The sequence below is a fragment of the Phacochoerus africanus genome, chromosome 6 (genome assembly GCF_016906955.1).
Source record: "Phacochoerus africanus isolate WHEZ1 chromosome 6, ROS_Pafr_v1, whole genome shotgun sequence".
Taxonomy (NCBI): Eukaryota; Metazoa; Chordata; class Mammalia; order Artiodactyla; family Suidae; genus Phacochoerus; species Phacochoerus africanus.
The window spans coordinates 117,741,658-117,767,359 of record NC_062549.1 but is presented as its reverse complement, the minus strand read 5'-3'; the positions used below and the strand labels follow the sequence as shown (position 1 = coordinate 117,767,359).

Sequence of the window (25,702 nt, the reverse complement as noted above, 5' to 3'; positions counted from 1 at the left end):
TTTTAAGCCTGAGCATCATCTCTTCTCCAAATCGTTTGGAGCAAGAAGAGGTGTGCAGGGAAAAAAAAGAAGTTTCAGTAGAAGTCTAGCCTTAATCAATACAGGAGTCTTTGTAACTTCACTTTGTTTTCATATTTGCTCTACAATGTTGGAAAGATATATGATATGAGTAACTTAAGTGATGCTGAATCTGAGTTTAAGAACACAAGATGAGAAATAAAATCTGAAAATACTTTCCCACGAGAACAATTTCCCACAGGGAATGTAGCTAATAACGCTCCCTTCCTTTGAGCAATATATTAATATTTGGAGATGTGTATAAACACCGACCACCAAAGCTTAATTAACATAGGACAGCTGGATGGTGAAAGTTTCTTTGATGTGTCTGCCGGTAGACTCTCAAGAGGCCACAAAATCACTACGAAGGGTCGATGACGCAGATACTTAACACTACGGATTTTTACTGAGGTTGCGACTTCTATTGGTGGCATACTGTACTTGCATTAAGACCCACACACATGCCAGTGTAAGGGAACATCAACTGGCTAATTGCACAGAGACCTCATTGTTGGAACGTTAATCTGATTATTTCCTTAGCTTCGCAACTGTGAGAATATGATGGCATAATGGGGGGAGGGGGTAGAACAGGAAGAGGAGAAGGTGGTCGACAGAGGGCTAATTAAGTATTCCTTTAGTGAACAAGGACCACCTACAGATATTGCATGAAACAGATACCCGTTTACACAATAGAGAGTGGACCATTTAACACGAACTGATGCAGACTCCCTGTGGAATTCCTCTGCTATGATTCGGGTCTCTTATTTTTTTTCCTGTATGTATGTATATAGGCACGTATGTAATTGAAATTGCATTATGACCGTTGGACTGTTTTTTGTGGGGAGAAGACGTTCCAAATGCAAGAGACTGACTTTGGGTGTATTACACACAGCCCCTGGGTATCTCACAGCATGAGATAACCTATGCTTTTCAAACAATAAAGATCATCTGATACTAAAGGTTTTAACTTCTGCCAGTCAATGCCTAAGGAATCACTCTCTCAGCAGAGTTATTTTATACATGCTTCTTAAACAAGACATACTTTATGTAAAATAGAAGCGTTAACGTACAAAGTCAGACTCAGGGATACGATGCACGACCTGAAACTAGGAACACGTTTACTCCTTGCTGCATACAAGTTGCACATAAAACACACAGGTTGCATTTTTTTTTTTTTTGTGATCCATGCAGTAAATGTTCACAAAAATCAAGCAAACAACTAGACATCCTTCAGCTACTAAAATTAACCCTTCCACTCACAGTAGACTTAACAGAAATAACAACACCGATGGCTGTGTCGAAACCATGCTGGGATGAGTCTGTCCTGGAGAGGGTTGGCTGGAAGGACCAAGAGGGAAGTCACAAATTTCCCACTTGTTTTTTTATGGGATCTAGGCTCTTCTCTCCTCACATGGCTTTTCCCTATACCACAGGCTTTTGCTAAAGAGGCATTTCAGGCTTCGAATGAAAACAATCCACCCTTCAATGAAAAAGCTCAGAGATATTTCTCTGTGGTTTCTGATCCTGGAAACAGCTTGCTAAACATCCTTAAGGCAAGTGCCAGGAGTCCAAACAAAAACAAAAACAAAAACAAAAAACAAAAAACACTGCACAGTCTCAGAATGTAAACAATAAAATCGCTGACCAAGGAATTATATCCGTGGGTAAAAACTTTTCACAAGAAGGCCTATCTGGATAACACCAGCTTCTTGGGTTTCATGAATATTTTATATCCTAGAAGTCTTACGCATTTTTTTTTTCCCTTTGTAGAGACTTCTGGCGTGGAAAAAAACATTCATGACGTTGCTTAAAAAAAAAAATTTTTTTAAATTAAAAAACCAACCATAGCCTGAAGGAGCTACTCAAATGCTAAGCAGTTCAGAGGTTCGTTTTTGTTTGTTTTTCCTTTCACATTTTACTTTTGTGGTTGGCATATGGAAAACCAAACTGAGAAATCATAATGTTGGAGTATCTTAAGGGCATGCTGTCATAGATATGAACGAGCTTATTGATACAGTAAGACCTCTGCAGAAAGTGCTCAGCTCGATGCCACATTCCGGAATAGCCACCGTTGGTTTCTTTTTCTAAATTGTACATGTTCACAGGTTTCACAAACACTCCTGAGGTCTTCCCAGTGTGCTTGGCGATGAGAAAATTCATGGCGATGTCATCACAGTTCTGTGTTTCATCTAACAAAGCGTGGACGGCGGCAGGTTGCCTCTGAAAGAGGTCAAGGTATTTGCTGTTGAAGAATGAAGCTCCAATCAGGACCAGAGAGTAATGGTCACCGTTTCCAAACCCTGGTGTGTGCAGCTCAAAACCTCCGTAACTGTAGACACCGGAGGAAGTAGCGACATGCTTTCTTGGAACAAATCCTACGATTTGATCAGGAAATTGCTGAAAAGATGGAAAAAGAACAATGAAGTGTGGCATTTCTTTAGAGCTGACGTGGCGGAAAAGGCAATGATTTATTGCAGAAAGAATTAAACTGATCTGTCAATGTTATTTATTTTATTCCCGGCTTCTACATCTCAATTTCCTTTAACTCCAGGCAACCTCATAAATCTATGTCCTGATGACTTGAAAGGTCAAATTCCATCATAACCCAAATCTCTAACAAAATTTTTAACCTTGCAAATATTTTCTGGAATCAAATATTAGCCAATGTTAACAAATTCTAGTCACTAAAGAGACTGTTTTTTCTGAGTTGGCTGTAAGAAAAGTGGACACATTCATTAAAGGAGAGTAAAAAGGTATAATATGATTATTTTGAAAAACTGTTCTAAACTTTTAGGAGTATATAAAATTATAGATCTATGTATATACTTTTACTGTTGATTTTAAACAATGTTACATTTTTATTCCCTTTCAGCTTGAGTGTCTCCTTTTAAAAAATATGAGAATACACACACACACACACACACACACACACACACACAGTTGACCCTTTAACAATGCAGGGGTTAGGGGCACTGACCCTCAGCATAATGAAAAATTCCCGTCTAATTTTACAGCTGGCCCTCCATTCTGCATCTGCAGATTCAAGCAACTATGGACCATGTAGCACTGTGGTATGTATTTACTGAAAAAAAATCTGAGTAAAAGTGAACCTGTGCAGATCAAACCTGTGTTGTTAAAGGGTCAATATATATAAGGAGATTTGTCAGGATCTTTGAAGAAAAGCCAATAGCAAAACAATAACAGTAGGATAAGAGTGACTAAAAATAAAACAAAAATCAAGAGCTCCCATTGTGGCTCATGGCTTAAGGACCCAATGTTTTCTCTGTGAGGATGAGAGTTCGATCCCTGGCCTCACCCAGTGGGTTAAGGGTCCGGTGTTGCCACAAGCTAAGGCATAGGTTGCAGATGCAGCTTAGACCCTGCATTGCGGTGGCTGTGGCACAGGCCTCAGCTTCAGCTCCCATTGGACCCCTAGCCTGGGAACTTCCATATGCTGCAGGTGGGGCTGTAAAAAGAAAAAAAAAAAACAAAATCAGCTAACAAGGAAAACCAGGAAATTATGGAAAAGAGGCATGAACTTAAAAGAGTTAAAAGGTTTAGTTCAATCTCATAACTTGTTTCATGCATCTACTAAACAGACACTAAACTAGGGACACACAAAAATCAGGTTGGGTTAGGGAGTTCCCCAGTGACCAAGTTAAGGATTCAGCACTGTCACTGTGTGGCACCAGTTTGATCCCTGGCCCAGGAACTCCCACATGCTATGGGCAGGCATGGCCAAAGAACACACACATCCACACACACAATCGGGCTGGGTTGAATCCCATTTCAAAAAACTCATGGTCTGGAACGGGTATGCACAGACAGGTGAACAAGGAATTAGCACACTGACAAAGCTGTAAATGCAGTTGAGTAATTCTCATGGGAGCACTGAGGACAGAATGACAACTGTGTTGCCCAGAGGCAAAGGGGATCGTCAGGGGTTGGGGGCAAAAGGCTGGGGGGCTTCAGAGAGGATGCAGCATCTCCACAGTCCAGGAGGATGAAAGACATTTCACGGAAGACTAGAAGAGGAAAAGGGAGAGCGTTGCGAGAGAGGGCAAGGGCGAGGGCCGAGGCGCAGGTCCACGTCTGCTTTATTCTTGCTTTTTTCTATGCCCCACGTCACCACACGAGGTCAGCACTCATGGCACTGAACTCAAGGAGTCAGATTATCATGGGCGATGGACTGCAATTGTTTTGATATTTTTATGAATAACACTGGAAATTGTATTTATCTATCTTTAATTATGACTTACTTGGACTACTCTGATTAACCACAGTTCTCATATTTCCCCCCCCCCCAACCCTAATATTTTCACTACCTTGATTTTTTTTTTAACCTGAAATAGAAATCTCACAGCTGGACGAATGCATTAGAACTTTTTGCCTAAGAAGCTTGTATTTATGGGGCTGGAAAAACAGCTGATATGGAAAAAATGTGTTCATCAGTACACTAGGCATGAAGTTGAAAACGGAAGTTTTGAGAAGGCTGGTCTCTGCAGAGAGCTGTGAGCCCTTACCATTAATAGCTAATGTTACTAGATCCCAAGTCGCCAATTAAGCAGAGCTACTATAGTGTAAATTAGACCATTTACTGGGTAGCACAGTGTTTAATTATTTGACAGGGCATCAGAGTATGTGTATGCAATTGTGGTCTCAGGTAGTTGTGGGGCAACTTGTAAAAACCAGCAATTATGAATACATATTCAATAGACAAGAGGTGTTTTTATAGAATATTGGGCAATTTATGTCTGTTTATCCCAGCTGGGATTTAAAGGGGAAAAAAACTATCACGATGGTGCACACAGAAGTACTATTAATATTATTAATTTTTAGGAGTTCCCGTCGTGGCGCAGTGGTTAACGAATCCGACTAGGAACCATGAGGTTGCGGGTTCGGTCCCTGCCCTTGCTCAGTGGGTTAACGATCCGGCATTGCTGTGAGCTGTGGTGTAGATTGCAGACGCGGCTCAGATCCCGTGTTGCTGTGGCTCTGGCGTAGGCCGGTGACTACAGCTCCGATTCAACCCCTAGCCTGGGAACCTCCATATGCCGCGGGAGTGGCCCAAGAAATAGCAACAACAACAACAACAACAATAACAACAACAAGAAAGACCAAAAAAAAAAAAATTATTAATTTTTAAACAATGGTCTCAGAATCAGAATTCAATTTTGTGGATGTAACAAATGCTTCCTTTCAAAGAAAGGTCTATACAATATTAACACAGAAAGACCCTTCTCGCTTGAGATACAGGTCTACGGCCTTGTGGCAAGTGTCTCTGGATTTTAGTCTTTGCTCTACCACGTCCTAGATCATTTTCTTATGGTTCTTTGAAAGGTGGTTCTACTTCTCCACAATCTACTGAATGTTAAGCCGAACACAGATAAAAGATACCATCACTGCCACGTGAGCTCAACTGAGCTCAAGAACTCTGATGACCTTATGACAAATTCATCTACTTTTAGGAAGCTACCGTCTACACTGGTTTGGGTGACTCCCACATTAAACCATGCTGACACCAGAGCAGACACTATGAGTTCATAAAGGATATGGTAACATTACCTGCCAAACAGAGAAAGCAAAAACAAGGTCTTGGGCACTAATTAGCATGTCATCGTCCACCATTAACACGGCTGAAACGAAAGGAAAACATTTTAAATCAGTTTGGAAATGGAAACAAAACCAGGAAGACGCAGTGGTGGTGGTCTTGGCAGATCTTCAAGGGAAGGATTTTCTGAATGCAATCAGTACATTATAAAGTGTATTCTTGGAGTTCCCTCTGTAGCTCAGTGGTGAAAGAACCTGACTAGGATCCATGAGGATGTGGGTTCCATCCCTGGCCTTGCTCAGTGGGCCAACGATCTGGCATCGTGGTCAGCTGTGGTGCAGGCCAGCAGCTGTAACTCCAATCCAACCCCTAGCCTGGGAACCTCCATATGCTATGGGTGTGGCATAAAAAGCAAAAAAAAAAAAAAAAAGTGTATTCTTGAAGAGATTTGTCTAGAAGAAAAATTTTTTTGCTTAAATCATAATTGATTTTATAATTTCCTGAGGGGGAAATTATCATATAGGTAACATCTATTATCCTAGAAATTCATGAAATAAAACCAAGGATATTTTCTTTTCTTCTCTTTTTTTAGAGCCTCACCAGCAGCATATGGAGGTTCTCAGGCCAGGGTCAAATTGGAGCTGTAGCCGCCAGCCTACGCCGCAGCCACTCGGGATCTGAGCCCTGTCTACAACCTACACCACCGCTCACGGCAATGCCAGATTCTTAACCCACTGAGCAGGGCCAGGGATTGAACCCGCATTCTCATGGATACCAGTCAGGTTTGTTTCTGCTGCATCACAATGGGAACTCCCCCAAGGATCTTTTAAATTACACCCTCATATAACTGCTACGAATGGGAGAAAAAGGAGGCGGCAAAAAATTCGGCTACAGTTCAGTGGCATTTTACCACCTTCCGGTCATGCAATAACATGTAATCATGGCATATTTGCTTTCACAACATTAACCTCTTGTCACTGTTGCATGAGGACAGTCTTCCCAGGAGCGTAGAAGAAACCGTCCTTTCGGTTTTTCAAAATGCTTTCTTTCTTTTTTTTTTTTTCTTTTGCTTTCTTAGGACTCAATCTCCCTGTGTTCTCCAGACAATGAAGACAAGGAGACAGCCCCAAAGCCACGCACCAGCCCCCAGGTCTGGCCAGCTGCAGCCCTGTCAGGCTAAGAACCCAGCTGCAACTCACCACTGGTTTCCAGTTCAGGAAAGACCTGCAGTCGATTTCTCATCCTGTTTGCTGTCTGCGGTTTGAAGATGACGGGGACAGGGTGAGGCCCTAGGGAATTCCACAGCTCATCCGGCCCCTTCTCCCCGACATTGTTCCACACCACGATCACTTTGTGCAGGTTCGGTACCGCCTGGTAGTGATTTAACAGTCTCAGCAGGAGGTCTGTCCTGTTGTACGTCTGCATTACGAGAGTGAAGGAATCCAGCGGGGACTTGCCCTGGGATTTGATCTCCCTTCGCAAAGCGAGCATCTTGTCTTCTTTGATATTAGGAAGCAAAGTGGTCAGAGCCCCAGCCACCAGCAGTAACACAAGGATGACCACCAGGGAGAAACGAAGCACTCGAATCCCCATCACTCTTCCAGGGACTTTGCAGATGTGGTAACACCTGGAGGAGACACAGAAATTAAATGGGGAATCTTAGCATTCTTACTAGTTACCTCGTTTTGGTTTTAATTTTTTTGCCTTTTCTAGGGCTGCTCCCGCAGCATATGGAGGCTCCCAGCTAGGGATGGGATTGGAGCTGTAGCTGCCGGTATACACCACAGCCACAGGGACGTGGAATCTGAGCCTCGTCTGTGACCTACACCACAGCTCAAGGGCCACGCCAGATTCTTAACCCGCTGAGTGAGGCCAGGGATCGAACCTGCACCTTCATGGATACTAGTCTGATTTGTTTCTGCTGAGCCACGACGGGAACTCCCTGTTTTTGCTTTTTCAGGAGAGAGGCTAATCTTCCCTTAGTTAGTTCAAGTTTGGTTCTGCCTCTTTGATAAGGTGATTTGGCCTAAAGAGAAAACATACAGTGAATCTATCTTCCCTCTGAGCCCGCCTGCTGTGAAGGCGCAGCCAAAGACCAGCTACACGCCAAACGGCAAGAATTTAGCAATGTCTATTAATGGTTGCCCGTATTTTACTACTCAAAATTTGGAACTGAGAGTGTTTTTCTTAAATACGATTATATTTCTCTTAGTAGTATACTAATCCTTTAAGCAGCTTTATTGCGATACCATTGATACTTAAGAATTATATATATTTAAGGTACACAACTTGATGTTCTGATATATATGTATATACACACACACACACTTATATATATGTATGTACTTCAGAATTTTTTTTTTTTTTTGGTCTTTTTGCCTTTTCTAGGGCTGCTCCCGTGGCATATGGAGGTTCCCAGGCTAGGGGTCCAATTGGAGCTGCAGCCGCCGGCCTACGCCAGAGCCACAGCAACACGGGATCCGAGCTGTGTCTGCAACCCACACCACAGCTCATGGCAACTCCGGATCCTTAACCCACTGAGCAAGGGCAGGGACTGAACCCGCAACCTCATGGTTCCTAGTTAGGTTCGTTAACCACTGCGCCACAACGGGAACTCCTATATTTCAGAATATTAACTTTAAACTTCCTTTTTGGTAGTAAACTTGTTTCCAAATAAAATCATAAGCAGAACCCTAATCACCAAAACATACAGTAATGGCAGCAGTAGCAGCCAACAATTAGAGAGGGTTTATTACTTATTAGGCCCTTGTACTATGTGCTTTGCATGTCACGGTATGTGTTAATTTCCTCAAGAAATTCAACAATTACTGAGCACTTGTTCTACCCGGCTGTTTTAAGTTCTGCAAATACACCAATGAACGAGACAGACAAGGTCTCTGCTGTTAGTAGCAGAGGAAACAGTAGCGAGAGACAGACAACAAAATAAATCAACTCGAGGTTAATTTAGGATAGCAGTACTGAAGAGGAGAAATCAGAGTGACATGATAAGCAAGGGCCAGATTATGGGGGATCGTGTCAGCCTGAGTAAGGGGTCTGGATTTTATTCTAAGGGCGATGGGAAGCCACTGGAGGGTTTTGACCAGGGAAGTGACTGAATCTTGTTTATCCTTTTACTACTATGCTTATCTCCATTTCAAAGCTTGGAGGCTTACAGAGGTTAAATAACGTTCTCAAGATTCCGAAGCAACTTAAGGAATGGATCTAGGATTTATATCCAGGAAGAACTGCTACCAGAGCCCAGGCGTTCATCACCATGCGCTGGGGAGTCCACTGCCAGAGTCCACCCAGGTTGTGCAGAGGTAGGGCTCTTGTGCTTCCAAAGTGCCCACTCTCATGGTACAGGAGGATTGTAATCAGCCATGTGCCCTACTGTTCCTCGCTGTACCTACAGGAGCTGCCCGAGAATGGCTGCAGAGTGGTAAGTGAACAAATACTGATGCATGTGTCCTGGAGATTCATTGCTCAAAAATTTTCATCTGTGAGTTCCCATTGTAGCGCAACAGAAACAAACCCGACTACCATCCATGAGGAGGCAGGTTCGATCCCTGGCCCTGCTCAGTGGGTTTAAGGATCTGGTGTTGCTGTGAGCTGTGGTGTAGGTTGTAGACACAGTTCAAATCTGTTGTTTCTGTGGCTGTGGCATAGGCCAGCAGCTGCAGCTCAGACTGGACCCCTACCCTGGGACCTTCCATATGCCCGAGGTTCAGCTCTTAAAAAAAAAAAAAAAAAAAAATTCATCTGATCAACACTCTCGGTGACAAATGTAAGGAAAGGTTAAATCGTATACAGTTTAACCGAGAGCCAGAACTCTGATTTCTTGGCTTCCAGAACAGTTTCATTATCACCTCTACTGGCTCCTTCTAGAATACAGTTGGCTTTCAATTGTTGCTGTTTCGTGTTTTTTTTTTTTTTAAATATAATTCTTCTTCTATTTCTGCATTTGATTTACCTACTTTACTTACTCCTCCACAAGCCTCCACAAGCTTTTTAGCTATGTCCTTATTTTGTATTGTGGCAGCTGAGCCTTTGTATACATCTCAGCACTTTTCCTGGGTCAATTCTACTACTCTATTCAAGCAGAAAAGACTGAAATGAGGAGGAAGAATGTTCAAAGAAATGTACTTATCAGAAGACTGAAAACGAAACTCAACCAAGAGTTTCTAAACAATTAAAAAATACCTTTAAGAAAAAAAAAATCTCTTAGAACCAGAAAGAATGAGGATGTTACTCTTGATGACTTTTCTTTTTTGGCCACACCTGGGGAATACGGAAGTTCCCAGGCCAGGGATTGAACCTGTGTTGCTGCAGAGACAATACTGGATCCTTAACCTGCTGTACTGCAGCAGGAACTCCTATTCTTGATGACTTTAATTGATTTCCTAGTCTATCCACTCTTACTATTTCTGATACAGTTTTTCTTCTCAGGCTACACAATGGACAGATATTCTTATCTATTTCTTAATATAGACAAATATGATAAAGCCGGAAATGATGGTTTACTTTGGTTTCCTTCATGGAAAAGTGCGCTGTGTGTATATGCGTATGTATGCATATGAATATATAATATATATAAAATATATACATTATATATGTATATAGGCTCTTGATTTTGCACCTTGTGTTTAAGTTGGGCAGTTGCATCTAGGCCATTGTTCTATAGGCAATCCTAAGACTACTGGAGTCCAAATTCCCCCTTCTAACAGATTAGATTCCAAACAAAATCTCACTCCACTATTCAAATAATGTCGAATTAATCTTCTGTTTCTCATCAAGGAGACGCGGCAATGGTGGAGTTAAAGTGACAATCATGTCCCCTGATCTTGTTTCATGGTGTGAGGCAGACACCATTTTTTTCTTTATATAGTTCAGCAAGAACACAAAAAGAACATATAGACTCTGCCTTTAACGCCTCCCTTTGAGGTTCCTAAGTGGGGCCTGGAGAATTGCAAGGCAGGCAGGGGAACACTCTCTGTGACGTGCTAATGCCCTGAGGCATGAGCAAGCAAAGGAAAAGCTTCTTCATAAGGACGAGGGATTGATCACAGCCATGTGGCAGCTCTCACTTTTTGAAAGTCCAGATGAAAAGCAACGTTTCCTGGTAGTAATCTTTTCGGGGCACTTTCAATGATATTCTCCCCTGGACTTTCTCTGCAGCCTGTTCTGTTACGAAAAGCAATTTTGTGTTTCCACTTTGATCACAGCCTCATTCTAAGATATGAATACAATGAATTATTTTTGAAGTAACCTCAGCTTTACCGTGATTACTTTTCAAGGGCAGTAATTTAAGGCTGGAGAGTACAGTGGTTTCATCGTGTACACCCTGTGACCAAAACAACACATACTGTCACTGTGGTAAACCAAAGAGAAACCATTGTGAATTGCTAATCTCGGTTCAAAGCCCTCGAAAATGCTTCTCATACTGAATCTAAAGCAGGTCTCATGAAACGTATCTTCAGTTCTGCATAAAAATGGCTGGTGATAAGCACTCAGAGTTAAGAATCATCTGAGAACTACTTTCAAGTATAGCCTGATTAAGATCTTTATGTTCATATTCTACAGATGAGTGAGAAGAACATATTGGAAAACTTCCACTGCAATGTCTTTGGTCTCTAAAGCAAACACTGATAACCACCTCACAGCTTTAATGGAGAAAAAGTAATGAAGAGTCATCTCTATAGCCTGCTACATATATACATTGTCAAAAATAATCAGGAATGACTGTTTCCGTTTTATCTATGTTTTTATTTTTATTAATTTTTTTTTTGGTCTTTTTTGCTATTTCTTGGGCCACTCCTGCGGCATATGGAGGTTCCCAGGCTAGGGGTCGAATCGGAGCTGTAGCCGCCAGCCTATGCCAGAGCCACAGCAACGCGGGATCCGAGCCGCATCTGCAACCTACACCACAGCTCATGGCAACGCCGGATCGTCAACCCTCTGAGCAAGGGCAGGGACCGAACCCGCAACCTCATGGTTCCTAGTCGGATTCATTAACCACTGCGCCACGACGGGAACTCCTATCTTTATTAATTTTTATTTATTTTTATGTTTTTAGGGCCACTCCTGCAGCAGATGGATTTTTATTTATTTTATTTTTTTTTTAGGACCACTCCGCAACATACGGATTCCCAGGCTAGAGGTTGAATCAGAGCTGTAGCCGCTGGCCTATGCCACCGCCACAGCAACGCAGGATTCCCAGGCGAGGGGTCGAAATGGAGCTGCCAAAATGATGACCTACACCACAGCCACAGCCATGCCAGATCCTTAACCCACTGAGTGAGGCCAGGGATTGAACCTGCATCCTCATGGATCTTGGTTGGGTTTGTTTCCACTGAGCCACAAGGGGAATGCCTTGTCTATATTTTTAAGAGGGAGTGTCCCTCCATATCCTCCACAACGACTTCCTCTTTCAGATAGCTTCTAATCTCCTATTTTAACTGTATCAAAAATGTCTGGGGAGATATGAATAATTTACATCTTCAGAAAGACAGTGTAAATATTTCATGTCTTAAATGATGCAGCCCAATAAAATTATGTGAAATTTGCAGTCTATCTGGAAAAGCAAGAAGAGCAAGAACGGTATAGGCTGCAGTGCAAGTGGTATCTCTGTCCTGTGAGAAGAGCTGAAGTCTGGAAGGCGATTGCAGGCCCCCTGGAAAGAGCCTGAGAACAGTTTGGAGAATATGGATGACTTCATAGCTCTCTGGCTTTCAGGGTGTAGCTTTCTTTCGTTCCTCATCTAGACAAAAGCCTATATCGTCTAACCCATTGCTTTGAGCTTTGAATGGGGGATGTGACGAATACATCTGCAAAACCTACATCTTACTTAGAACCAAGCATGAAAATTATTTAAGTTGAAATTATGTCTGTGTACATTTCCTGGCACCCTACCTCATTCCAAAAAGGATCTGATAGCTTTTAGTCTATTCTCTTTCTAACCCTTTTCCATGACGGAAGCAGATCAAATACGGCCTGACATAACACAGCAAATGTCAGCAAAACCAAACAAAAATTCTTTTTCTCCTAACCTGAAAAATCAAAGATCCTCAAGTGATACTTTTTTGCACATATGTTAATTAGCTCTTCATGGGTAGAGGGCCCATCATTTTAGTTATTTTGATATTGTTATTTCACGTTTTATAGACCAGGGATTTTCAACCAGGGACGATTTTGCTCTCTGGGGGATATTTGGCAAAGTCTGGAGACTTTTTTTTTTTTGGTCTTTTTAGGACCGCACCTGCAGCATATGGATTCCCAAGCTAGAGGTCGAATCAGAGCTGTAGCTGCTGGCCTATGCCAGTCACAGCACTTTAACATACCAAGCGAGGCCAGGGATCGAACCTGCGTCCTCATGGATGCTAATCAGATTCATTTCTGCTGAGCCATGCCAGGAATCCCTGGAGACACTTTTGATTGTCGTGATTGCAATCTGGTATGGGAGATGCCAGGGTTGCCACTATATGTTCCACGATGGAAAGGATGGCCCCCACAGCCAAGAATTATCCAGCATAATGTGCCAATAATGCCAAGGTTGAGAAGCTCTGCTCCACATATATTTTACCTTGAACGAGAGTGGGATGGACTGCTAGCCAGGTGACCTCTGAAATCTTCACTGTTATTCAAACAATGAGGGATAAAGTAATGTCTCCAAAATGGCCCCAATATTCATATGCCTTATTACATAAGAGCATAAACTCAGAAAACTGAGAGCTCAGAGCCTTTCTAAGCCCACTTCCTTGCTTCACAGATAAAGAACTCGAGGGGCAGGCATAAGGAATTTGCCTGAACTCCTGCAGCTGCATGCAGCTAACCAGCAGCAGAGCCAGAGCAAGAACCTGATGGCACGGAGTCCATGACTCCTTCCACTGTATTATGGTCAATTCTGCAAGGATGTGTCAACCTGTCAGATAATGTAAACAGTCATATTGGTATGAGTTTTTATTAATTTTTTACTTTATTAAGATTTATTTCACATAGCATAAATTTCACCCATTTAAAGTATACAACTCAGTAGTGTTTAGTATATTTACTGAATTGTGCAACCAAATCTAATTTTACAACATTTTTAACACTCTAGAAAGAAACCTCAGACCTATTCATTAGCAGTGACTTCCTCATTCCCGTTTCTTCTCACTTCCCACCCCAGCGTTCAGCAAACACTAATCTTCTCTCCGTCTCCATAGATTTGCCTATTCTGAACATTTCACAGAAATGGAATCACACATTGTGTGGCTTTTGTGTCTGGCTTCTTTCACATAGCACAATGTCTTCAAGGTTCATCCATGTCATAGAATATATATATCAGCACCTCATTCTTTTCTTTAATTGCTAAATAACATTCTATTGTACAGCTACACCACATTTTATTTATCTGTTCATCAGTTGCTGGACATGTGGGTTGCTTCCACATTTTGCTCTCACAAATGATACTGTTATGAAAATTCATGTACCAGTTTTTTTATCTAAACATATGTTTTCATTTCACTTGGGTATATACCTGGGAGGGGAATGGCTGGGTCATTCTATCAGAATTTTTAAATATCTGAGAATTGAGGTAGCTTTTGGAAAAGCAATTTATTTGACGTTTTAAGGAATTTTCTTAAATGTGGACATAAGACAGAGTAGGAAAGCAAATAATACAATGAAGCAAGAGTTGCAAATTCTCTAATGCCTGCATGTTTTTAAAGGGACTAGGCAATTTGAATTTTCAAACACCCGCTTTTCAGCTACTTACTACATCATCTATCAAAGTTCCTTAGAAGGACCACTGTTGAATGAAGAATTCTTTTCTCCAGGCTAGTTCTTACAGAAGGAAAAGCAATAGTTATCTGGACAAAAGCTGAAAACAAATAGCCAGAGCCTAGCATGAACAAAGATTAGTTATGTCCTCTGACTCATAAGGTAGAAAAGCAATGAGCAGCGTCACGTCAAACACTGAGAAGCTGTCATTTTCATTTTAATGCCACAGATGGTGGAAGAATAATAACCATTCTTCCATTTCACTACCAGATCTGCCTCATATTGTACAGAACTGTTTTCTCCTCTGGCTCATTCGCTAAAATATGGGCTTGCCTCCAAACTGATGATTGTAGTATTAGAGATGCTCAGAAAGACGCCCTCAGCTGCCATGAGATTTAAAACATTCCAGGGTGGAAACGGGATAATTCTGCATCTGGGCTTCTCTTCAATGAAGACGCAAGAGTCAGAAGAGGCAACCCTGTGCCCACGCACCTGGTGCGCAGTTTCTGGCCAGGGTTCCAGGACGTAAATAACAAACACTGTTCAGGCAGAGCCAAAGGCACATGTGATACCCAATTCCGAAAGGACTTTCCTCTTCCGGGACCTGCAGCCAATGTGTGGACCCAGGGCTCCCTGTGACGGTACTTGCTCTCTTCTCCAGCACAAAGCCCTTCCCTCTCTCCGCCTGGGACCCTCCTATTCCCTTTCCTCCTCTTTCCCCCTCCCCAGTCTTTTTCAAGCATCCCCTCCGCTCGGGATGTTCCACTCGCTACCCTCCATCCTCAGTGCTCCTGGAAACTGGCAACACAGTACTGTGAGACTTGGTTTCCCGGTATTCCAACCATTGATGTTTGCACCTCCAGCTCCTTTTGGAGTCTGACAGTAGCTTGAGGGCCGTTTCTGTTAGTCTTTGTAATCCACTGTAGTCCACTGGCCATTTTTTAAGAGCTTACAACTCTCTGTGGTTGAAAGGAGTGAGGAAATCTATGCTTAGAGGGTCTTCAACTTCACAATGAATAAGAAATACCCAAACTTTAAAAGAATAAACTCAAATTCAGGCGTAGTTAATTTTAATTTTATGACCCACGGCACATGGACGTCCCAGGGCCAGGGACTGAATCTGACCTGCAGCTGTGACCTGTGCGCTACACCTGCAGGAATGCCAGATCCTTTGACCCACTGGGCTGGCAGAGGAGCAAACCAAGTGCCTCTGCAGTGATCCCAACCTGTGGCATATGGAAGTTCCCAGGCTAGGGGTCAAATCAGAGCCGCAGCTGCAGGCCTACGCCACAGTCACAGCAATGCCAGATTCTTAACCCACTGAGCGGGGCCAGGGATTGAACCCATGTTCTCATGGATACTACTTGAATTTGTAACTCACTGAGCCACAACGGGAACTCTCGTAGTCAGATTCTTAACCCACTGTGCTACAGCAGGAACTCCAAGACCCAGTGAAGCCTTGACAGTACTCAAGAAACCAACCATTCCTTCTATTAAAGACCTGGGTTATCCCGCATCTGGGGACGAGGAAAGCAAGTCATGACACGTCGTCTCAAGCTCAGGCCACACAAGCCACCTTTCTACTCTTAGTTCTGTGGCCAAACTACTTAATAAGAGATGTCCTAGAACCCTGATTCTTCCAAAGATATTCTGCATTAAAATATGTTTGAATATCCCTGATTCTATGGAAGCACTTGGAGAATGAACTGGTTTGCTGTGGGAGAAAACCATCCCTATTAGATACTATCATCCTTGTGAATTCTGGCAACAATAACCAGAAGCTGTGTTCATTTTTTTTTTTTTTTTTTTTTTGCTGTTGTTGTTTTTGGCCGCTCTGTGGCATGTGGAGTTATCAGGCCAGGGATCAGATCCAAGCTGCAGGTACAGCCACGCTAGATCCTTAACCCACTGTGCTAGGCCAGGGATTGAACCTGTATCCCAGCTCTCCCAAGATGCTGTCAATCCCATTGCACCACAGCCAGAACTCCAGAAGCTATGTTCCTAATCTGGCAGCATATATGATTTCAACAGACAGATGATAAAATCTTATCTAGTTAAGAAATGAGTGTTTAGTTGTGTCCAGAAACTGACAAAACCTACAGAGACTTCGGGACAACTGGCAGAAACAGAAAACAAAGTCGGAACGCTGCCCGCCCAAGTCAGTTCACTACTGCTTAGAATAAGCCTCTTCCCGGAAATTTTTAAGCAGCACATGCTAGAATTTACTTCACTGCAAAATACGGAATGTCAAAAATAGTACATGAAAGGTCACTTTTCTTTATGAGTCTTGCCAGGTGCTAGACAGTATTCTAAGAAGAGTTTTTGCCTTGTATTTTCCCGTATTCAGGAAATTCATTCTTTTCACTGTTATTTTAGAAATGCCATACAGCTCTTCTCATTTTCAACCAATGCTATCCTCTCCTTTGTAAATGAATTCCCCTTACGTATCCCCCTAAAGACCTATCCTTTTTTTTTTTTAAGGTTGCACCTGTGGCATATGGAAGTTCCTGGGCTAGGGATGAATCAGAGCTACAGCTGCAAGTTTACACCACAGCCACAGCAACACCAGATCCAAGCTGAATCTGTGACCTATGCTGCAACTTGCAGCAACGCTGGATCCCTAACCCACTGAGCAAGGCTATGGATCGAACCTGCATCCTCAGAGACACTATGTCAGGTTCTTAGCCTGCTGAGCCACAATGGGAACTCCTATTTTTTATGGTTCTTAGCTCCCAGTACTTTTTTTTCACAAATCTAGATACATCAACATAAGTTATTTTGTGTTAATAATATTGTTTATTTAGGAATAAGAAAGGCAGTAATGAGAATAGACTTACCAAATAATAAAAAGGTCCACATAGTGTCACAGATTCATCTTGTGACCTTCCTGTGTTCATGATCACTTGCTGAGGCAGTGATCTGAAAGGATCTTCGGTTGCCTATAAACTGGATCTACTCTGCCACGGACCCGCTCTCAGGGTTAAAGTGATTCATACTTTCTACTGACAGTACAACTGGTTACAACACACACATGATTATCCACAGCCAATTGAAATCCTGTCATTAAAAGACTTAGGACCACCCTTACTACATTTCGAGACTATCGTTCTGAAACAGAATTGCTAAACTATATTGATAGATAGCTACAGTTACTACAATACCACATTTGAAAAGTAGAAGCTGCTGCAACAGGTCACTTCTCGCTGTGAGCCATAAGGAAAGACTTTCTGTACTGGTCCCACTAAAGATCAAGTCCTCCTCTTGGCAGCCGGGCTGGGTGAGCCATTTCTTTACAGGTAAATTGGGTTTGAATAAATACCAAGGGCAGCATTTGCCACATGGAGAGCAGATGCTAAGTACCTGTGTCTCCACCTCCCTCCCCAATCTCACCTGTTATCAGCAGCAAAGGATGCCCCTCAGTCCTGGCATATTTCTCCCCCTCCCAAGCATCCTTACAAAGTGTCACATTGTTTCTCAATACTTCTCAGACAGCTATTCTCATTAGCTAGATTTGCTTTATCATCATTGATCGAAGAGGAAATAGCACAAACATGATGCATAAAGTCTTCTTAAAGCACTGCCTCCTTCCATCCAGCTATTTCTTACTGAGGCAGTGAGGTCCCCTCCACCTTCAGAGTGCACAGATCTGAACTACGCTAGATAAAAGTTCCTCCTAGCCATGCATCTTTCTCCTGGAATTGCCAATTAATTGTAGCTATTATGATGACAATGACAGTGATGATGTTTGCAGATGACCAAACTTATGGGCATATGTCGGGGCAGGAGTAGGAATGGCTTTTTTCCTAAGAGGAACATCCCCCCTTGTAAGGATCCAAAGAGTCAAAGCCTCCTGAGAAGAAAGCCTAGAAATAGAAAAGCATTTTTAGCTTAGTACAGTGCCTTGCAAAATTAGTTCCAGAAATGGGTCAAAAAGAAACCAAGTACATCTGCAAATATATTACTGTTACGCTGATACTGCAGCGTTTCATTTGACCTGCTCTCTGTTTCAGTCACAGGACGATGGAGGGGAGGCAAGACTATTGGGCAACAGATCCCTGGACCATTCTATGGAGCCCTCTCCCTTTTAGGCAGTACTGGTTTCCAGCAATTCAGTCATATGCCCAAATCCCTTCTCTAAGAGAAAAAGATTTCGTATGTATGAATTATGACTTGTAAAGAGTTTTGGATATCAAAATTAACAGGGAAATGATCGCAATTCATCTGAGCTTCCTGATTGTATCTGAGGAAGGTCAGAATATCCAGGGTAGAATTCAGTCAGTCCACAAACCTTCCTAGATGCTTACACGTGTCCAGCACTGTCAGATACTAGGAAGCGTAATGAGCAAGCTCACCAATTTTGCCCTCAGGAAGCTTAGCAGTGAAAGCTGTCAGACCTCTTCTCTCTTTCTGTCGTTACCTAACCTCTCAAATTGGTGATGTTTCAAACCTTTAGAGAGGTGGGAATTAAAATATATCCATCCCATTTAGTAGATGGGATAGCTGAGACTTGAATATGAAATGACTTTTCCTGAGCACAGAGAGAGGGGTGGGTTTGAACAAACTCCCGACTCTCACACTTGACCTGCTTTGTATCTGCAGTATCTTTTGCATAGTCTCTGTTTTCAGCTTTGTTCTTGTCTATGAGAGTATTTCAGCTCTGGAGGTATTGACGTCATTCTGTGATCTGGACTACTATTTCAATGGATAAGATCGAAAAGAGACATTACTGTATTTTCTCACAGACTCTGGTTCAAGTGAAAACTCTTCTTTCCAAAGGAACAAAAATCCCTTTGTAGGAAACAATTTTTCTCAGATAAAAATACCGGTACTTCACTTATATCCATAGCAGCATTATTCACAACAATCAAAAGGTTGGAAGCAACCCAAATGTCCATGGACAGATGAATGGATAAACAAAATGTGGTAGAGACATACAATGGAATATTATTCAGCCATTAAAAGGAAGGAAATTCTCATACTGGAATATGATTCAGCCTTTATAAGGAAGGAAATTCTGATACTTGGTACAACGTGGATGGACTTTGAGGACATCATGCCCAGTGAAATAAGCCAGTTTACAAAAGGACAAATATTCTATGATTTCACTTACATGAGGAATCTAGAGTAGTCAAAATAATAGTAACAGAAAGTAAAATGGTGGTTGCCGGGGGTTTGGGGAACAGAGAAATAGAGTTGTTTAATGGTTATAGACTCTCAGTTTTGCAGGATGAAAAACTTCTCCAGATTGGCTGCTCAACAATGTAAATACATTTAACACTATGAGCTATACACTTAAAAATGGTTAAGATGGCAAATATTAGCTATATTTTACCCCAGTTTTTAAAAAATAAAACAACAACAACAACTGGTACTTACCTCATTGTGGTAAAGTTTTAATTTAAAAAATTTTTTCTTTATGGCTTCAGTAATTCATAGGAACAGGCTCTCTTGGCACTATTAAGGAAAATCAGAAAATTTTCTGTGATGTTTTTGTCAACCAGCAGGAAATTTTTTAAAAATGATTTTTTATGCTATTGGCCATAGGCTTTGAATTATTTTTAGAAATTAAAATTTGCTATAATGTGTACTAAAAATTACATTTAGGCAATTAGGTAGATGACAGCTTCCTGTGAAGTTGCTATATTTTTGTTTTTCTCTTTCTCTTAAGTATCCAGAAGTAGAAGAAACTCACACAATCCCAATAATCTAATGTGTTTACACATGTGAAACCAGAACATATATGCCATGGGGTAAGACCTCTGAATGCATTAGCAACCTGCACTTGTATTCAATTTCTAGATGTTTTTTAGCATCTGCAGTTTTATCTACCATCAAAACCTCTTTTTTTCACTAAAGGTTCATAGGGCATTCAATTTGAAGTACTAAAAATCCACAGGGTCTAAAATAGGATTGCAGATAAATGTGAGGATTGATTACTGAGGCATGACAAATGGCATCCTTCTTATTCCCTGCTGATTATTGGAACTGGAACCTTGAACCCAAGGAGCTGGAACTTTGGCTGGAGACGAGCTTCTGCCCCTTCATCTTCTCTGCTTTCATTTCTCACAGCCCTTAATCGCACATCTAAAAGACTGAGTTTTTTCCCCCATATAGTTTGTATAGTTACCCTAATGCAGATATATAGATAGATAGATACATATTTCTATTATGTAATCTTATAAACCCACTGAATCTTACATCATATGAAGGAATTCAGAACTGATTGGAGACTTGTAGGATACTGCAGCTGTAATGACCACCTGCATACAGCTGAAGAATCATTTTTGATTTTCCCAAATCATATTCTTTCATGATACATGTTATGGAAGGGGCAAAAGGAAGGCTTAAGATGTATCTAAACTCGAGTGACAGTTGTTCCTCCCTGCTACATCAAAAGCACTCTTGTGCACATCTTAAATATTATGCAGTTCTAAAATCCTGGCCTGATTTGCCCTCTCCTCACATCTAGCTTCTTCTTTCCATAAAATTCCTCCAGGGAAAGAACCTTGACTTGTCAGGTTTTGTAACCCACTTCCCTTCCCCCACCTCTGCCCAGCACAGAGCCTAGTACATGGTAGATGTTCACTGAATGACTGTTGAATGAATGAAAGAAAGTAACTTTAGCTTTGATATGACAATACATATTGGTTAACATATATGGGGCAATCATTTCAAGAAGATAAAAGAAGTGAGACACATCAAACATTTTCCACTCAAAGAACTTTTCGTGATTTAAAGTGTCCAATTACCATTTCTAGTAAAATGCTTTTCTTATTGCAGATGGTAATTTTGCCACTTAAGGATGAAAGATGTGAAGTGGCATTGCCACCTTTTGAAAGAAGGCCCTCATGGGAATAGCTGTCTTATATTTTGGGGGTGAGGAGTGGGGGAACTTAGGAGTCCCAGGACCAATACAACTGAAATTAAACTTCAATTTTTCCAACTTATTTAAAAGCTATTATGAAAAAGGGTATTGCAGATTTCTCTACAAACCAGCTGAGCAATTTCTCATCCAAAGCAATATAAGATAAAATGCAGAATTTATCTTCAAAGGCAGAATACAAAAACACAACCTCAAATTCCAGCTGACCTTGATGAGTTAAGGGAACGCTGCAAATCAGTTGCTGACATTTAGTTACTTCCATATACCCTCCCCCCCCCCCAGCAAAGTTACATCATATTGAAATAAAGCAGCTTTGGAGAAAAACTCAATTGCCATGGAAATATTTATCTTGAACCCAGTTTGTACCCGCTGATGTTTCCCTGGCAGTGCAGTTGAATAAAATTCAGTCTATGGCTAATATAAAAGCTTCCTAAAAATATAAATAAATGCTACTAATTGAAAATATTTCTTTAAGTTGAAATAATGAAATATATGCCTAGAAAGGCAAAGTACTCTTTCCAGAACTTAATTTCTGGAATCTAGCTGTTTTTATAAAGCAGTTTTAATTAACATGGACATTTTAAAAAAATTGCAGAGTACATAAATTATATTTTTAAAAATAAAACCACCTAATCACCACCCCACACACTCACAAAGTTCCAAGGAGAGCAAAACACATATATGCTCACTGCAGAACATTTTTAACACGAGAGCATTTTGGTATTTCCTTACCTCGAGTGCAGAAGATTGCAGTGGGACCAGCCGATTTATTTGCTTGCAGCTGGGTGATCATAAAGCGGAAGGGGCGTCTCGCTTGCTCATTTTTTGCTTTTTTCCAAACCCAGTAGCGTGCAACGACTTGGCGTCACTCGCTGGATGGATAACCTGGATGAAACGCTGACCGCAAAGAGAGAGCCTGAAGCAGGGGGCCGTCCCGGGCGGCCACCCCTCCCTTTCGGTGACGCTCCACTTCCTGTTAGACTATAAGGCTGTTCCCAAGAAGCTCGGTTTTGTAGTTTCCAGCCCACCTCCAAAAGCCGGTCGTCCTTTATCCCCATTTCTCCCCCAAGATAACACCTTGTAATCATTCAGGTGATGGACCACCTGACCTTACCCAAGCAATTTCCCGGAAAGACGCCCGAAGACGAGTTCCCACGACCGTGGGTGCCCAGGACAGGCCCGTCGGGCTAGCCTCCCCGAGCTCCGCACGTCCCAGCGTCCCACCAAAGAGCCTGTTTTTCCTGCACTTCCTCGCGATGGGCAATGGGGTTCTGACGAGCGTTAGAGCCGCGACTGCGGCCTCCGGGATGACCTGGAAGTGAAGGGGACGTGTAGGAACTCGAGTTTTGGGTTATCTGCGGATTGAGAATTGTCGTGGAAGCAATGCCTTAACCAAACCTGAATTCCAACCCAGTCTCGTCGGCGCTCCTTTTAAAGGGTTCTCTTAAATACATTTAAAATTCTTTCGGAAGACCTTTATTGATTGCCTCCAGCGTGGCAGTACGGAGAGGTCAGGCGCTGTTTTCGGGGGGCGGGGCGGGGTGGATTATTAGGATTTGGGTGTCCAGGGTTCACCCAGCAGAACCATCATTTGCGCTTCCTGCGGAGTGAAGGCGAGAGAACGTGCGGCCTAGGTTCTTAAGCACTGCTGCCTAGGGCATCAGGTCTTAATGATAACAGGGGTAAGGGCGAAAGGGCTGGCGCTGGACGCCAGCGCATCCGGGAACATCGGCGGTAGGCGGTCAGGGTGGACGAGTGCGGGCTCTCAACTTCCCACCCAGCCCAGGCCGTGAGAGGGCCAGCTCAGGACTTTCCTCCTCAGTCCAGGTGGCGGGACTCCACCCCAGGTTGGCCCTTTGGAACACCGAGTCGTTGCAACCACCTTTAACTCGCAGAAAAACCCGCGCAGCCCCGCCCCCTGTCGTAAGCCCCGCCCCACCGCGCAAGTCCCGCCCTCGGCCCCGCCTTCCCCCTTTCCCGTCCCAGGACGCGTTGCGCGGCCCGGGCCGGAAGTCGGCGGGTTCCCGGGTGTGTGTGTCTGAGTCTGTGTCTGAGTCTGTCTGGAAGCGGCGCGCGGCCCGGGACAAGCTCCGGGGCTTCCCATCTGAGGCGTCACCACTGTCACTACCATCACCCACGGAGCCGCTACTAGTGGGGTGTAGACCCGGCCCTTCGCCGGGCAGAGAAGATGTTGCCCCTGTCCATCAAGGACGATGAATACAAACCACCCAAGTTCAATCTGTTCGGCAAGATCTCGGGCTGGTTTAGGTGCGGGGTGCTGTGTTTGCGGGATGGGGATGTCTGGCAGAAGGGGAGAAGGCCCAAACCTAAGGATGGCTCGAGGTCCAGGGAGGGAGCGTCGGGGACACTCTCGTTTTGAAAGTGTGGACTGGGAGGGTCTTGAAAGGAGAACCCAGCCTCCGGGTCCCGGCCCGCTTTGACTTTCCCGGCTCTTCCCCACTTGTGTCGTGCCTAGGTCCATCCTGTCGGACAAGACGTCTCGGAACCTGTTTTTCTTCCTGTGCCTGAACCTCTCTTTCGCTTTTGTCGAACTACTCTACGGCATCTGGAGCAACTGGTAACCAAAGGGAAAAAGGGTTGGGGCGGAAGCAGAGGGTGGGGGAGACGAAACACTGTTTGCTTAGTGCCACGTAGCTGCTCACCGGGAGGTTCAGGTCTTGCCTTTGCCACCACCTCTGCTGCAGAGTTGCTTTCTCATATCCACACTGGTCTGGCATGCTTACGTTTCTTAAAATTCTGGGCCATCACATGCAGCAGTTAAAATTTAGGTCCCCGCCCCCTCCTTCCACCACCACCCCCTAGTCCGATGAACGCGAGTGCCAAGACCCTTCTTCAGTTTGACACATGGAGACAGTCTTTTGTCTTTACACGCGTTAGCTTTGCCCCACTTTCTTGGAACTGGGAGAAACACGTTTCCTGCCTCTCTGTGGGGGAGTGGCATTTAGATTCTCCCTTAAAAGTCCGGGAGGGAATATCACATGTTCTACTTAATATGTTATTAGATCTTGGAATGAGGAAGAGGTTTTTAAAAGGGATATCTTTATATCCCCTTTTGATGCTCTTTTTTTTCTTGGCATTAGGCTGAAACTGTCTCATGATTTTCCTCCGGTCTTGACTGCGGTAGAAAATCCCGTGTAGTTTTCTGAAAGCTTTACATCTTTTGAGTTGATGGTTTTTGGTGTCACATTTGGTTGTTTTGGTTTTGTTTTTTAACTGCTTTGGGAAGAGGTAGATCCAATATTACTGTCCTGTTATCCAGGTGTTTGCTGTTGAATAATGTAAGATCTTGTAAAATTGGCTAACAATAAGATCATCTCACTTGGAGGTATACTGATGCATCTTTAAATATCATACACATTTGAGAATCTTATAAAGCCAACACTTCAAAATTTTATATGGGGGTTCCTGTTCTGGCTCAGCGAAACAAATCCAACCAGGAACCACGAGGTTGAGGTTGAGGGTTCGATCCCTGGCCTCGTTCAGGGGGTTAAGGATCCGTCGTTACCGTGAGCTGTGGTATAGGTCTCAGAGGCTGCTCGGATCTGGCGTTGCTGTGGCTCTGGTGCGTAGGGCACGCTACAGCTCTATTTCGACCCCTAGCCTGGGAACCTCCATATGCCGTGGGTGCGGCCCTAAAAAGAAAAAAAATTATATAAAACTTAAGTTTTTTCTTGGGTTCCTTGAAGTAGATCTTGGACCCCCAATTAAGAACTATGCCATCTGGAGTTCCCATCGTGAGGCATTGAAAACGAATCTGAAACGAATCCATGAGGATGCCGGTTCCATCCCTGGCCTAGCTCAGTGCGTCGGGGATCCCTGGTTGCTGTGAGCTGTGGTGTAGGCCGGCAGCTGTAGCTCCAATTCGACCCCTAGCCTGGGAACCTCCATATGCCAACAGAGCGGCCCTAAAAAGCAAAAAAAAACCAAACAAACCAAAAACAAAAACAAAAAACTATGCCATCTACGCTTTATTTCCTAAGAATTAAATAGACTTAGTCTCTGTTCTTTAAGTGCATTTTCAGAGAGAATTGCTGTTCTTGATCTTTATCTCTGTTGAGTTTGAACAATGACCTCAGGTGATACCACCAGTTTCTGAGACATGTATACCTTCATCTGAAAAAGGACCTTTCAATTCAAATGTCACTTCAGTTTTATCAGAAATTCTCAGTTGATTGTGAAGGTTATTGGTTTAGTCACCATTTGAGTGTAAAAGGCATATTGAAACATAATAAAAATCTCAATATATGTAATAACCATTTATAATCCTCTGGGAATCAGGTATATGTGTCCTATAATAGTAACACCCTACAATGTATTGTACATGTGAAAAGCACTGTATTGTTTTAGCTTGTATTGAAATAATCATACTTTATTACAAATATACCAGATTTTCATTTTATATTGTCCTCTTCCTAAATTATGCTATATTGTGG

The 25,702-nt window shown here is 42.8% G+C and overlaps 2 protein-coding genes across 4 annotated transcripts in view; one reads left to right on the top strand and one right to left on the bottom strand.

The window, feature by feature from the left end:
- Positions 1-1,151: 1,151 nt before the first annotated feature.
- Positions 1,152-23,126, bottom strand: EXTL2 (exostosin like glycosyltransferase 2). 2 transcript variants are annotated; one of them, XM_047785176.1, is made up of 6 exons: positions 22,363-23,126; positions 21,981-22,145; positions 19,742-19,819; positions 6,808-7,235; positions 5,623-5,693; positions 1,152-2,454 (listed from the first exon to the last, which is right to left on the bottom strand). In XM_047785176.1, exons 3-6 carry the CDS (start codon positions 19,744-19,746, stop codon positions 1,966-1,968), a joined length of 993 nt encoding a protein of 330 aa, XP_047641132.1. In that variant the 5' UTR covers positions 19,747-19,819; positions 21,981-22,145; positions 22,363-23,126; the 3' UTR covers positions 1,152-1,965. The 2 variants fall into 2 exon arrangements, with proteins under 2 accessions (XP_047641132.1, XP_047641131.1); XM_047785175.1 differs by having other exon boundaries at positions 21,981-23,126.
- A 104-nt stretch (positions 23,127-23,230) lies between these two features.
- SLC30A7 (solute carrier family 30 member 7) overlaps positions 23,231-25,702 on the top strand; it is an 83,513-nt gene continuing 81,041 nt past the window's right edge. For both annotated transcript variants that reach the window (XR_007135602.1, XM_047785173.1), the window contains exons 1-2: positions 23,231-23,516; positions 23,725-23,826. Coding sequence is in view for 1 of the 2 variants with exons in the window: in XM_047785173.1 (XP_047641129.1) it covers positions 23,437-23,516; positions 23,725-23,826 (182 nt within the window). In the remaining variant the exon portion in view is untranslated. The remainder of the gene's footprint in view (positions 23,517-23,724; positions 23,827-25,702) is intronic.